Source organism: Balaenoptera musculus, chromosome 3 (assembly GCF_009873245.2).
Source record: "Balaenoptera musculus isolate JJ_BM4_2016_0621 chromosome 3, mBalMus1.pri.v3, whole genome shotgun sequence".
Taxonomy (NCBI): Eukaryota; Metazoa; Chordata; class Mammalia; order Artiodactyla; family Balaenopteridae; genus Balaenoptera; species Balaenoptera musculus.
The window spans coordinates 163650974-163665289 of NC_045787.1; the positions used below are offsets into that span (position 1 = coordinate 163650974).

The window sequence follows — 14316 nt, forward strand, 5'->3', positions numbered from 1 at the left end:
AACAGGAGGTTACCTCCCTGGGAGGAGACAAGATAGGGGGCCCTTTGCTCTATGGGCAACGTTTTCTCTCTTAAGGTGGCAGTGACTGCTCTTGGTGTTTGCTGTATTATCCTTCATTCTTTGAAAATATTTCACAATATAATAGTCACCCACCTCTGCTGGCCCGCCCCTTGTCACCTCTCCCCCCCTTCCAGTGGGGCTGACCCCAGGCTGGAGAAGAGGCCCCGCACTGGAGACACCCAGACCTCCTAAGTCAGCTCTGACTTCAGGGGGTCAGGGGCCCGGGAGGGGGTGTCGGCAGGGATTCCTCTCAAAGGGCTGGTCCCTGGGGGCTGGGGGGGCGATATCTGCCTTTAGGGCTTGGAGGCTCTGGTCCTGCAGGCCTGGTCTGGAGGGGCCCAAAGATGAGTCTAACTGTGGGGGGATGTGCGGAAGGGCAACCCCAAGAGAAGAAGGACCAAAGAAAGGGCTTGGCTTTTCTGAAAAGAATACTAGGGGCTCTGACTTGGGCGGGAGCCATTACATGCAAATGTCTGCCCCCTCCATGCTAATCAGCCTGCAGCCCTGGGCTTTGTGAGCTACAAAAGGAACAGCAGATGTGCGCCTGTTCCTTGGCCCCTGAAAGCACGGGGGCTTAGCGGATAACTGGGGGCAGGGGGCGGGGGGCGGGGGGTAGAGGCAACAAAACCAGCAGCCCAGCCCCTCACTCCACGCGCTGGGCTGCCAGCCTCCTCTGCCGGGCCTTTCTTCTCCGGCCATGACTTTGAAGCTGTTGATATACGTGGTACCAGGCTAACACCTAACACAGTGCAGTAGCTCAGCTAATGCTCCCACCCACCTTCCTGGGCACACTTAGCTCACTTTCAAGAGGGGAAACCAAGGCACAGAGAACTGACATGCTGGGAGCGGCTCAGCCTGGGGACTCAGCAGCTCATGAAAGAGAGCCGAACCCCATGCCAGCCTCTGGGAGGAGAGTTGGCCCTGGGGGGCTGTGGGGACCACGCTCAGGGCCCTGGGAAGGACACGGGCCCTGGGCCCGGGCAGAGCCAGGCCTGGCTGGTTGACCATGGCTGGCAGGCACCATCTCCCTGAGCCCGACGGAGCCTGCCTCCTAGGGCTGGGAGGGATCACTGAGGGCGGCCACCACCTGTGCCAGCAGGAGCTGGGCTGGCAGTGCTCCGTGAGGACGGAGGCGGGCGGGCGAGCCCTGTCAAGGGCAGCAGCAGGACCCCCTCAGAGCGGCTGGTACGCTCCACACTCTGGCTCCCGCAGCTGCCGGGGACGCTGCGCCAGCACAGGCAGCTGAGCCAGTCGGTGTCTGGGGGACTCAAACGTGTCCCTCCTCTGGCCAGCTGAGGGGCCTCAGCCCTCAGATCAGGGTGGCTCCAGGGAGGCCAAACCGGAAGAGGCCGGAGGACGGGGCAGAGGCAGCCTCGGCGGCGGAGTGATGGAGGAAACCAGCTCAGGGGGCTGAGGCCCACTTGCAGTCCCGGTGGAGGGCCCATCGACAAAGAAAAAGGTGAAACAGGATGTCCTGGGGCCTCACGGCTGCCGGAAGGGCCTCCGCCAGGCCCCTGGGGCTCCGGGAGCCCCTCCGGCCCCGCCTCCGGCCTCAGAGAACAGGATGTTTGAGGTAGGAGGGCCCCTTCCCGCCCACCCGTGGCTGCCTCACCAGATGTTGACTCCAGATGTGGCCCAGGCAAGAGGGGACAGAGGCTGCCTGACACCATGACAGAATCGGCAACGAGGCAGGAATGAGGAAAGACTGGCTTCGGGCTCCAGAAGAATCCACTGGGGTCACTGCCCCGACACAGGACAGAGACCACAAGGGCCAGGTGCAACCTCTCCTTTACGGCATTGACTCCTCACCTGCGCCCGAGGGGTGGCAGGGCTGAGTCGAGATGTCAGGGCCAAAGCTGGGTTGGCATGCGACTGCCGCCCACCACTGAGTGCCTCAGTTTCCTCCCTTACGAAACGGGGATGAGCTGTGGCTCCGGGGGCTCCCCAAGGGGCTGTTCTGACGGCGAGGCAAGTCAATGAACGTAAAGTGCCTGGCACGGCGCCCGCCCGCCACATGTTTGGGCTCAGCCCACGTCAGCCACGGTAGGGCCTCAAAGCGGTAATAGGCAGGGCACGGGGGTGGCGTGGCGGTGGAAGGGAGTCATGTGGCCCGTCAGCATCCCCCACCCAGGGCTCATCCATCACTAGGGACGCCAACCTCTGGTCACACAGAGGGCTCAGACCAGAGCCAGGCTCTGCGGAGGGGGCCTCCGGGACACACAACAGAAGTCTGGGAGCCCCAGCCTGCCTTTGCTTTCCCCTCCAGCTCAGGGAAGAATGTGGCAAGCTCCTGGAATGTCCCTCTTGGGTCTGCAGGACGCCCCCCAGTCTGCCTTTGATTGTATTTACTCACGTGCCCCCTGTGGGGGGATTAAAAGAGCATCCCTTGTTCATTAGAGCACTGATCTGCCAGGGTCCCTGCGGCCGACCCCGCCAGAATCTCACCAGTTCCTGTGCTGTCAGGCAGGTTTCTACACACAAAACCGTTAAACGAGTAACACATCCAGCCAAAAGGAACCCCAGCCACGGGAACACAATTCGCAGGGGAACAAATCCGCCAAACAATCTTAAAAGAAAACAGCTCAGACCCGCTTACCGAAGCTGTGGGTGATGAATCAATTAAAAGAGACAGACAAAAAGAGGGAAGCAAAGGGGTTCTCCTCTCACTACGCAAGGAATGGGGGTTGGTAGGAGACGGAGCACACCCCCCGGTCCCCCCGCCCCGCCCCACCAGTCTGGACCTGTTTTCAAGTACGCGCTGCCTGCCGTCAGGGGACAGACCCACCTGACCAAACAAAACCCACCCAGAGGCTGGGGGACAAGTTCTAGGTCTGGCTTTGGGTGGCGGTTACATGCATGCACACACTGTCAAGTGCACCTAAGGCCCAGGCGTCTGTGTGTGTAGATTAAACAACAATTAAAGTAAGTGATCTAAAGAATAACCACCAGAGGAGACGCATGAGGGCCACAGAGCCTCCATATCCAACTCCTGCAGGCCTGGGTGAAGCCTGGTCTCAACTTCCTTCACAGAACTGGTTTTCAGGGAACAAAAGGGGTGGGTGTGGGAGAAGTCAGGAACTCGGGGTTCTTAAACCAAAAGTCGGAGCTGTGTAGCGTAACGAGCGTCAGGGCAAGTGCCGTGGTTTCTCCGGGCAGATGTGAAGGGTGCCAACAGCCCCGCCCCGCACTGTTCCTGGGACCCCGAATCCTGAAGCTTCCCAAGCAAGTCCCGGAAGTGAGAAAACAGGAGGGTGAACGCACAAAGTGAGTCATTCGGGACCTGGAGGGGCTTGGGCAGGATCTCCAAGGCCACCTCCTTGTGCCCTTCCCAGCTCCTCCTGTACCTGTCTGGGGGTTTCACAATCACCTCTTCCAGACCGCACAGCAGGTTTAGGAGACCAATGATATCTTACACCATGTCATTCACCTGCTGTGTGTGCGGGGCTAATACCAGCCCCCAAGACCACTCTCCATGCCCCAGGAAGAAACGAGTGAGAACTAGGGTCACTTGGCCAGGGTCACAAGGTCAAGTCAGATAAGGCTCCACGGCCTATGCTAACCATGACCTCCAGCTGCTTCTGACTCTGGAGAGGACTGCTGCAGACCAGGAGGGAGAAGGGCGGGCATTCCAACCCAGGAATGCAAAGCAGGCCTGTCCCTTGGCCTGGCCGAGAGACAGGGACCCAGGAGAGCAGGACTGACCCAGAGATACAGCAGACCCCAGCTAAGCCACTGCCCCCTGCCCCCGGGACTTGCCTCCTTCCCACCTCAACTCTCTCCGGCTGGTGGCCTCCTGACTCATTCTCTTCAGACTGGCTCCTGGGCCACTTCCCCCCCGCAACAGCGAGAGGGGTTCTTCCTCCGCCTTTTCTCTGCTCCCCGAAACTAGGAGTGTGCCTACAGTCCGGGCACAGGTGATCACCTGCCACCAGCCAAGCCCCTCAGTGGAACCTCCCCACTGACAAGGAAGCTGAGATCTGGGAGGCTGAGTCATTCGCCCAGGATCACCCTGCCAGGAAAGGACAGGGGACAGAACTACGCTTGAGCCCAGACACAATCACAGGTGTCGCTTCCCTCCCCAACACTCTGGGAAAAAGCGCCAAGCCCCTTGCTGGGGCCCAGCCCTCCCCCTACTCACCCTGCTCCAGCTACACTGGCCCCTGGCTGTCCTTGGCCATGCGGGCCCACAAGCTCACTCCCCAGCAGCTCTTCCCGCCTGCTGAGTAGCAGACACTATTTTAAGCACTTTACTTCTATTAGCTCACAACTCATAACAACCCTCCAAGGTAGATGCTACCAAGACTCCCGTTTTACAGCCGAGGAAACTGAGGCACAGAGCAGTCACGCCGATGGTGAGGCGCTGCCTCACCTGCGCTTCTCCTGGTGGCGTTAATGCCCCATTCTGAGCAGGGACCATCTGTGACCAACCCCTTCCTCCCCCTCACTTTGAGCAGCCCCTCCCCCAGCACTCTCAAGCCTCAGTACGTTTTACCTCCTTCAAGGCGCTGACCACTAGCGGGTGACTGCTGACTTAATGCCTATCACACACACACCCCCCAAGACCCACAAGTGTGGGCCCACGTGCTTAACCCCAGCTCCTAAAACAGTATCTGGCACACAGTGGATGCTCAGTAAAGTTTTGCTGTTTAAAGTTAGACAAATGGTAACGACCACAACGCGACAGCAAGTCCACTCTGAATACGTTTCTGGTTGAAAGGATGAAGGTTCAGGTCTCCCCATTTTCGGAGAACTGCTGGTGGGCCCTGCTGTCCTGGGTCGCTCTCCCACTCTCCACCCAGCCTTCAGCCTTCCCCAGACCTGCCATCCGCCTGGGTTCCCTCCCCCACCCCAGCCCTCGGATGGGGCTGCCCCTCCTGAAATCCCGTGACCTGCCCTTGGCATTCCTGCCTTTCAAAGTCACTCCCCCTGTCTGAGGACGGGGGACACACACACACACACACACACACACACACACCCCGCTCCTCCCACTGACCATCCCTTACAAGCCAGGGGCATCCACTTCACTCCCCAATCTGCTGCTGTCCTCAGGGGCCGTCAGCCTTTCTCGGGTCACAGATCCCTCTGAGGAGGATCGAAAGCAAGGGAGCCTCTCCCCCGAAAAATGCACAGAGAACCAACCGCAGCGTCACAGCCACAGTTTACCAGGAGCACACAGACCTAACAGGCACTTTAGAAGTGCTGCCTCCGGAGAGGCTCCTCTGAGGTCCCAGCCATGGACTCTTGTTCCTCTACCCTTATGCAAGTGGCATATAATTTCAAGGGGTCATGGGACGCCCCCCTCCCAGGGGCCATCCAAGGACTTCGGGTTCAGAGTCTCAGCTCTGAGCTGCCTGAAGCCCCTCCCAGCCTCCACTCTCCATGGGAGCAGCCAAGTCTGGCCCAGGTCTGGCCCTCCAACCCCCCGTTCTCCCCAGCTGGGATGGGTATTTCTCCCGACGTCCTGGCAAACTCACCACCTCCTCAGGTGCCTCCTCAGGCTCCCCAGGAAAGGAGCCTCGCCTGCCGCCAAGAGTTCTCTTGCCTCCCCCATTCTGCTAGATATGACCTGGTCCCAGAAGGCACCACAGAATCACCTGAGTTCACACCATACTCCTCCTTCTGCCCAAAGGCCCTGCACGCCCACCTCACGCAGCCCCACACCTAATGCCTGCGCTTGCTGCCAGGTGCTGCTCACGGCGCCGGCCACTGTCCACCTGTGATCTCACGTATGGGCCCAAACAACCCCAACGGGGGTACCGCGCCAGGCCCTTAGTCCCCGCCTGAAACACGTGCGGCCCAGTGTGTTTCAGATTACAAACTCTTCAGATCTGAAAAAAGCTAACAAGGTTCAGATAACGTGGATTATCCCCAGCAAACTATAGGAAACGTCCAGAACCGAGCACAGTCTTGCAGCCAAAAGCAGGAACAGTCATTCTAAACTGGATACCCAGAGATTACAGAAATCCCCACGTGGCAGCTCAGGGGGGAATTGTGCCCCAGTTTGGGTCAGGTTAGAGCTTGCTGTCAAATGAGTAAGAAGTTAGGTTTTCATACCTTTTAGATTTCCAAATTGCCAGTGAGGGCCTGTGGGCTACACAGGTGCAGGGAGAGGTGAGGAAGGGGAGGGGCTTGGGAGGTGGGCAGTGGGCGGGGCTCGGGACTGGAAGCCTGGTCAACTTGGACTGGGGTAACAGCCCCCAGCTCCACGGGGCTCAAACTCAGCGGCCTAGAGAAAGGGATGGGGGACGAAGAAGGGTGTGGGCTAAGGGTAAGAAACATTTTCCCACCCCCGATGGAAACCTGGGTTCAGAGAAATGCCTCTCTACTTTAAGTAACAAACCACTGCACAGATCCCACATCCCGCAGAGCAACTAAACCCGTGCACCACAACTACTGAGCCTGCGCTCTAGAGTCCGTGAGCCACAACTACTGAGCCCACGTGCCACAACTACTGGGCCTGCATGCCTTGAGCCCGTGCTCCACAAGAGAAGCCACTGCAGTGAGAAGTCCACGCACCGCAACGAAGAGTAGCCCCCGCTCACTGCAACTAGAGAAAGCCTGCGCACAGCAACAAAGACCCAATGCAGCCAAAAATAAAATTAAAAAAAAAAAGAAAAGAAAGAAAAGAAACAAACCGCTGCAAGTGAGAGGGCAAATGGCTCCTGGTGCGAGGCCTGTGCTGGGCGGCGGCGAGCAGGGAAGGGACTCTAGCCATGTGGGGTACCTGCCCCTTCTGAAGGCAGCGCTGCCATCCAACTCAGCCTCGGGGTGTGAAGGCCCAGGGTTGCCAGCCTTTCTGCTTTTTCAGAAGTGCAAAGCCAGATTTTGATGTGAAATCCCCCGATTTTTAAAATACTGGGAGTCTCCTTTTAACCACATAGTGGAGCTAGCCCTGCAGGCAGGTCACTCACGACCCCTGGCCATGGGTCATGGCCTCTGCCATCTGCCCTTTGCCTTTGCCCTGGGCAGAATTCACCTTTTGTTCCATAACACGATTCCTGGCCTCTGACACGCTTCAGGGGCAGACTAAGGTGAAACTATTCGGTTACATTTCTGTTGCATTCTCTCGCCTGGAAGCTTCTGAAGGCTTCTCTCTCCTTGCTCCCGTCTACAGCGTAACCTGCTGCCAGAGTAATCTTCAGAAATACCATTCTTATCATGTTAGGCCCCCGTGAAAAATGGCAGGCCACTCCTGATCACATAAAGGAAAAGGCCCTGTCACTCGGGAAAGTGACCTGGGCCCAACCTTGTTACCCATCCTTTAGTTCCTCCAAGGGACCCTTTTGCTCCACACCAGGCTGCTGTCCCCACCCCCCACTTGAGCATGTTTCCATAATCCAGGACTATCCTTCCCAACACTGGTGGCTACATCCACATCCTACCTACTGTGGCCAAGGTGACTGTCTCCCAGTGTCTGTTCCCCCTTTCTCCCACTGAAAGAGAAACCCTGAAATTAGCTGAGTACAGGGCTGCTCAGACTAAAGACTACATTTCCCAGGATCCCTTGCAGCTAGTGGTGGCCATGTGACTGCATTCTAGCCAATGGGATGCAAGCAGAAGCACCCAGGGCCAGCTTCTGGGAACCTTCCCTAACCTAACAGACACCTGGCAATGCTCTTGGCATCCTTTGTCCCTTCCTTTATCCTGCTGTCTGACAACCAGGGTGTAATAATAGCTGGGCTCCAGCCGCCATGTTGATCCATGATGACAAGACCCGAACCCGGGATGTGGGAGAGGGGTTAGCTGGAAGGACCTGGGTCCAAGGACTTCCTGGAGCAGAGCTTCCACACCAGCCCTGGTCTGCCAACCTCCAAGGCTTCAGGACGAGAGCACAAGAAATGAATTGCCATCTTGTTTAAGCCACTGCCACTTTGGGTCTCTGTTATGCACAGATAAACTGAATCCTGACCACCCTTTTCCACTGAACCACTCTGCAGTGAGCAGAGGGTCCAACAGCTGTGAACTCCAAAGCCAGCTCTGCTGCCTGCCAGCCATGTTATTTGGTCAAGCCCTTTCACCCCTGCTTTTCCAGCAATAAAATGGGAGTGGTGTGCCGACCTCCCAGAACTGTTCTAAGGACCAGTGGTAACACACAGCAAGGGCCACACCTATCAGGCTAACTGACCCACACGATCCAGAAAGTGTACTCTATCTGGCCTGAGCAATCAGGACACTTCACAATCAAAACAAACAGACCTACACAAAGAAGGGCTTTTCAGTTTCTCTTAAGCTGTGGAAGATCTGCCAACCCTGGCTGGGGCTGAGTCCCCAAGTCCCGCCTCCTCCTGCCTGTTTCATTCATTTATCCCAGGGGTCTGCAAGCTTTTTCTGTCAAGGGCCAGTAAGTAAACATCTTAGGTTTTGCAGGACTCTATGGTCTTGGTTGAATATTCTTCCTTGGGTTGTTCTTTTCTTTTTGTAGAGAGTGTTCAACACTTCAAAAATGTACAAACCGGGACTTCCCTGGTGGCTCAGTGGTTAAGAATCCGCCTGCCAATGCAGGGGACACAGGTTCGAGCCCTGGTCCGGGAAGATCCCAAATGCCGTGGAGCAACTAAGCCCGTGCGCCACAACTACTGAGCCTGCGCTCCAGAGCCCGCAAGCCACAGCTACTGAGCCCGTGCTCCACAACTACTGAAGCCCACGTGCTTAGAGCCCGTGCTCTGCAACAAGAGAAGCCACCGCGACGAGAAGCCGGCGCACCGCAACGAAGAGTAGCCCCCGCTCGCCGCAACTAGAGAAAGCCGGGCACAGCAACGAAGACCCAATACAGCCAAAAATTAATTAATTAATTAATTTTTTAAAAAATGTACAAACCGCCCTTAGCTGTCACCGGTTAAAAAACTGGCCACAGGCCCGATCTGGTCCACAGGCCATAGCTTGCCCACAGGCCCTGCTTTATACTATTACCCTTTCCCCAGCTGCCCCCAAAGTCAAGCATTTGCGTCTGTCAACACTGGTTTAAGCAGGGCCTGGCACACAGTAAGTGCTCAATAAATGACAGCAGCCAGTAGCAACTAGCAGGCACCACTGAAACGTGAATGCCTTTTGGTGTAACTGGCTGGGTCTTCCCCCCAGCTTGACACTGAATGTCCTCAAGGCTGGGTGGAGGACAAACTCTTCCAAACCCTCTCACTACCACCCCCCCGCCACAGCTGCCAGGGGTGTGGGCTACCAGGAGGGTGACTGAAGGAAGTCACAGGGTCCTGATTCCGGGACAGCAGGCCATGCTTCACCTTGCTTTTACAGAGGGTTTTTCTCTGGGGTTTCCACCCCTGGCAGGTCCCTCATGAACTGAAATTTAGCCCCCGTCAGAGCCAGCCCTGCCGTACATCCCTTCCTAGCCGATGCGGCAGGGACAGGCCAGAGGACCAAGAGAGAAAAGCAGCACAGTCAGCTCCAGAGAGGCCGCCACGGGGCTGAGGAACTGAGAGTCTGTTCTGCTCGCCGCCCCACCGCCCCATGATGGGCTTCCCGAGGAGCTGCCTCCCTGCAAGGGGATGGCAGCCCAAGTCCAAGGACTCCAGAGGCCGTGCCAAAGCTTCCTCAAGGCCCGGGAAGCTGGCAACTCTGCCCAAGGAAAACGGCCCAGTTTTGGTAGCTGCCATTTAGCCAATCCCAGGGACACGGGCCAGGGTGACATCAAGTGGCAAGAAGGGGTGGGGAGGGAATTCCCTGGTGGTCCAGTGGTTAGGACTCTGCACTTCCACTGCCGGGGGCCTGGGTTAGATCCATGGTCAGGGAACTAAGATCCTGCAAGCCACGAGGCCAAAAAAAAAAAAAAGAAGGGGTGGGGAGGGTCACCGTTCACTTCAGGGTGACTGGGACAGGACCTTCCTCAGCTGTCCTCTTTCCCATAGGGAGAGGGCAGACGTCAAGGAAAGGGGCTGGATGTCCTGCTGCCCACACCCATCTCCCAGCCCTGCCGCCTGAGACAGAGGTGGCAGCCCAGGGGCCCCCCTCCCATCTGCTGGGGGTGCAAGGCAGGTGGGCAGCCCCGCAGCATAAGGGACTCCCTCCTAGAAAAGCCAGCTCTTCACCATTCCACGTCAGTAGCATCACCGCTGATACCATCTATAGACAGATCTACCCTTCACCGCCGCACACCCTGCTCCACAACCCCGTGCTGCACTTCCCCCGCATTCCGGGGCCCCCGGTGGCACTATTCCCATCGCAGGTGAGGAAGCGGAGGGCGCGTGCGTACAGGTGTCGCTACAGGGCTGCTACAGGTGACATGGCTAGTTCAAGGCCGCGTAGCTGGTGACTCACCCAGTCACACTCCACGTTCAGGACCCTCAGCTCCCAGATGTGAGACACTGGGAGATTCGGGCGGATGTCTCGGGCGACCGCCCACCCGCCCCCACCCCAGCTCCACCCACAGAGGCAAATGCCCGGGATCTGGAATCACCAGCGGCTCGCAGGACCTCGCCTCACGAGGGACAGGTGAGCGCAACAGGGCTCCTGCAGCCTTCTCACCTGGCCAAAGCATCTGGGTCCCAGAAGGGTCCAGGATGGGAAATGCTGAGGCCAGGGACGGAAGTTCATCCCAAGAGAAAGCCTAAAGCTCCCAGCAGCAGCGTGGTTCACCCCTAAGTCCCCCCAGTGGCCGGACCACCTCTGCCTTTTTCCAGGGGACCGTCAGCCAGCCCTCCACACCCAGCAGGCCGGGCCTGATCTCTGATCCAGGACTTTGCACTCCCCCAGCAGACTTCAGAGCAGTTCTTCCCCAGATGCCCGCGCTCCCCAGGCGGAGCTGCCTCAGGAACCAGGGCTGCCCTGCCCTGAGCAGTAACCCGACCAACTCTGAGGCCATCACCAGGCCTTTACCGGGGCAGGTGCTGCCTCCAAAGAAGAAGTGTTCGTTCATAGAGCAAACACGCTGTGCCACAGTCCTGTCATCACCTCCATTCTACCGCCGAGGAAACTGAGGCACAGAGACCCACAACTACCCTCAGGGCACCAGTCTAGCCCACGTAGTGGATGCCCCCCAAAATATGTCCAAGCCCTAACCCCCGGAACCTGTGGATATGACTTTACTTGGAAAAAGGGTCTTTACAGATATAATTAAGGATCTAAGATAATCCTGGATTTAGGGTGGGCCCTAAATCCAGCGACAGGTGACCTTACAGGAAAAGGCACAGAGACACAGGGGAGCAGCCATGTGAAGACAGAGGCAGAGACTGGATTTCTGTGGCCTCCAGCCAACCAACGCCTGGAGTCACTGGAAGCTGGAAGAGGCAAGAAAGGATCCTCCTCTAGAGCCTGTGGAGCGAGAGTGGCCCAGCCGACACCTTGATTTTGGACTTCTGCCCGTGAACTATGAGAGAATACATTCCTGTTGGTTTAAGCCACCAAGTTTGTTACGGCAGCCCTGGAAAACTAATACAACCAGCTTTGGCCAACTCCAGAACCCATACTTTTACACTAATACCTCACACTAATGTTACTTGAGCCTAAAGAGGAAAAAATTATTTCAGACCCCTGAGGCTTTATCATCAGGAGTCTGAAATAATTTCAGACTGAGGCTCTCAATTTGAGAAACATGGACTTTCTCCTCTTGACGAACGCTTCAGTTATGAATGACCTCTAAAAAGGGAAGTGTTCCCTTTGTAACTAGTAACAATTCCGAGTAGATCCACAAAACAAAAACACAAAAGTAAAAACTCTCCTGGAGAAACATGTAAAGAGAGGAAACTACGTGTAGAGTATATGAGAACGCTCTGTATTATCTTCCTAGTAATTCTATCAATCTAAAACTGTTCTAAAATCAAAAGTTTATTTACCAAAGATAAACCACCTCTCCTGGAACTCCTTTGAGGATCAGCCCTGGAACCCTAGTTTGAGAAACACTGCCCTTCTTTGTTCTGTATCCCATTAATGCACGTTGAATGAATGGCCATGCTTGTGATCTGGGGGATCCTGCTGAGCTTAAGTGTCTGTCCTGAGCTCCGATGCCCACCGGGGATACCCTTCTTTCTCCTCATCTGATCCAAGAAGACCCAGCTCTGCCCCAGCAAAAAGAGGTGCAACGCTGGGGACAGACGCACAGCTCCTTTATTTTGGGTTTTCCAAGTTGAGGTGTGGGGAGAATCCTGTGTGGGAACCAACTGCTCCACACACTTCCCTTCAGAAATCCCCCGTTCCCGAAGTGGCAAAAAACTCACACAGGCCAAAGCCAGGAGAGGCCCCCTCAGTGACTCCACAGAGCATCAGTGCAAGAAACCCGGAGAGACCAAGCTGAGTGTAACAGAGTAACAAAATGTGAAGGAGGGGGTCCTTCCCTGGTGGCGCAGTGGTTAAGAATCTGCCCGCCAATGCGAGGGACACGGGTTCGATCCCTGGTCTGGGAAGATCCCACATGCCGAGGAGCAACTAAGCCCGTGCGCTACAACTACTGAGCATGCGCTCTAGAGCCGGCGAGCCACAACTGCCGAGCCTGCGTGCCACAACTACTGAAGCCCGCGCGCCTAGAGCCCAGCGCTCTGCAATAAGAGAAGCCACCGCAATGAGAAGCCCGCGCACCGCAATGAAGAGTAGCCCCCGCTCGCCACAACTAGAGAAACCCCACGCGTAGCAATGAAGACCCAACACAGCCAACAATTAATTAATTAATTTTTAAAAAAATGTGAAGGAGGAATCGTGACCGGAGAGAACTGATAAGAAAGAGTAACAAGAGAAAGAAAAAGGATGAACTACAAAGACTTGAGGTCCTTGGCAAACACATTTGTGATTTTTTTTTTGTCCACCTTAATGTCAGTTTTGAAACTAGCTTCACAAAATGTAACCAGCTTCTCACATCCCCCAAAAGGAAGATCGGAGGACCGTGGCGAGGGAGGAGTCCGTGTTAGCTCTTACTTCGGAGCTGGGCATCCAGATAGGGGCCCTCCCCGTCCACGTTTCCAAGAGACGCACACCCAGCAGCTCGCACCACCCTCGCAGGACCCCTCTCCCCTGCTCTAGAAGTTTCCCACTCGGGAGTCCAGAACGCCAAGCTCTCCAGATGAGTGGCACAGGGTGCTCCAGGCCCCCCCAGACTGGGCACCACTTTCCAACCGTCCTTGGCAGTCCAGAGGGTCCCCTGAGATGGCCAGAGGCTGCCCACACCCCTCCCTCCTCCCCGCTAGAGCGGCCACACCCGCCCACAGACTCCCACCTCTCCCACGCCCAGGCCCCCTCCCCTCCCACCCAGCGCCCCCACCCCCGGCTTCCTCCGAATTCTTACTTTGCACTATCGGCCCCCCACTTCCTGCCCACCCCCTCCCAATCTCAGGGCCCTCACTACTCCCCCATTTCCCGCTTCCCTCTGTACGCGGGGCACCTCACCTCTGGCCACCACTCACGCCCTCTTTTCTCTTTCTGCCCCTTTGACACCGTTCCTCCACACCCCTCACTCGGGGGCCCCCCACACCCAGCTCCCTCGGCCCGGCCCCACGGAGCCCACACCAGGCCCGTAAGGATCAGGGCCCCTCACCCTCGGGACCCCGGGCCCCTCACCGCGGCCGCGTCCCGTCCGCCCCGGGCCCCCCGCCCGTCCGGCCTCGTGCGCAGCCCCCGCGCGCAGCCCGGCCCTCGGCCCGGCCCTGGGGCCCCGCACTCACGGCTGTAGAGGGCGATGCCCGCCGCGTCCGGGCCGGCGCGCACCTCGAGGCGCAGCGCCTGCTGCTCCGCGTGCCGCTGGATCTCGCCGTTCGCGTCGCCGATGGTGAGGAGGCGGGCGCCGGGGAACACGGACACGGCCCCGCAGGGCCCCGTGACACCCGGGCCGGCCACCCCCGCGCCGCCCACGCCCGGCCCCGCCGCCGCCGCCGCCGCCGTTCCTGCCATCTTAGATCCGGCTCCAGGCCCCGCCGCCGCCGCCGCGCCCGGGCCCAGGCCGCCGCCGCTGCCACCGCCGCCGCCGCCGCCGCAGCACAGGCCGAGGCCGAGGCCGAGCCGGGTAGCGCCGCCTGATGGCCACGCGCCGCCTCGCCGCCACCGCCGTTGCGGGCCAGCCCCGTGACGCAGCGCCCCCTGCCGGCGGCCCTGGGCTCTGGGAGGAAGCACGCTGGGGGGCGGGGCCGGGTCGGCCCCGCCTCGCCCCGCCCCGGCCCGCGCAAGCGGTCGCAGCTTTGTGAGGTGACTCCTTGGCCCAGGAACAGCGAGGGCGGGAGCATACGTCAATAGTGGTGCTCGGCCGCGCGGACACGCCCCTAGGTCTGGGCCCCGCCCCCAGCCCGGCGCGGCCCGAATGGCCGCGCTTTGTAAGGCGGTGCGGCT

At 58.2% G+C, this 14316-nt stretch overlaps 1 protein-coding gene across 3 annotated transcripts in view; it reads right to left on the reverse strand.

Moving 5' to 3' along the window:
- CARM1 (coactivator associated arginine methyltransferase 1) overlaps positions 1-14024 on the reverse strand; it is a 40470-nt gene extending 26446 nt beyond the window's left edge. For all 3 annotated transcript variants that reach the window (XM_036846066.1, XM_036846065.1, XM_036846064.1), the window contains exon 1: positions 13659-14024. In XM_036846066.1, the coding sequence (XP_036701961.1) occupies positions 13659-13884 (226 nt within the window). In that variant the 5' untranslated portion in view covers positions 13885-14024. The remainder of the gene's footprint in view (positions 1-13658) is intronic.
- Between the last annotated feature and the right edge of the window lie 292 nt (positions 14025-14316).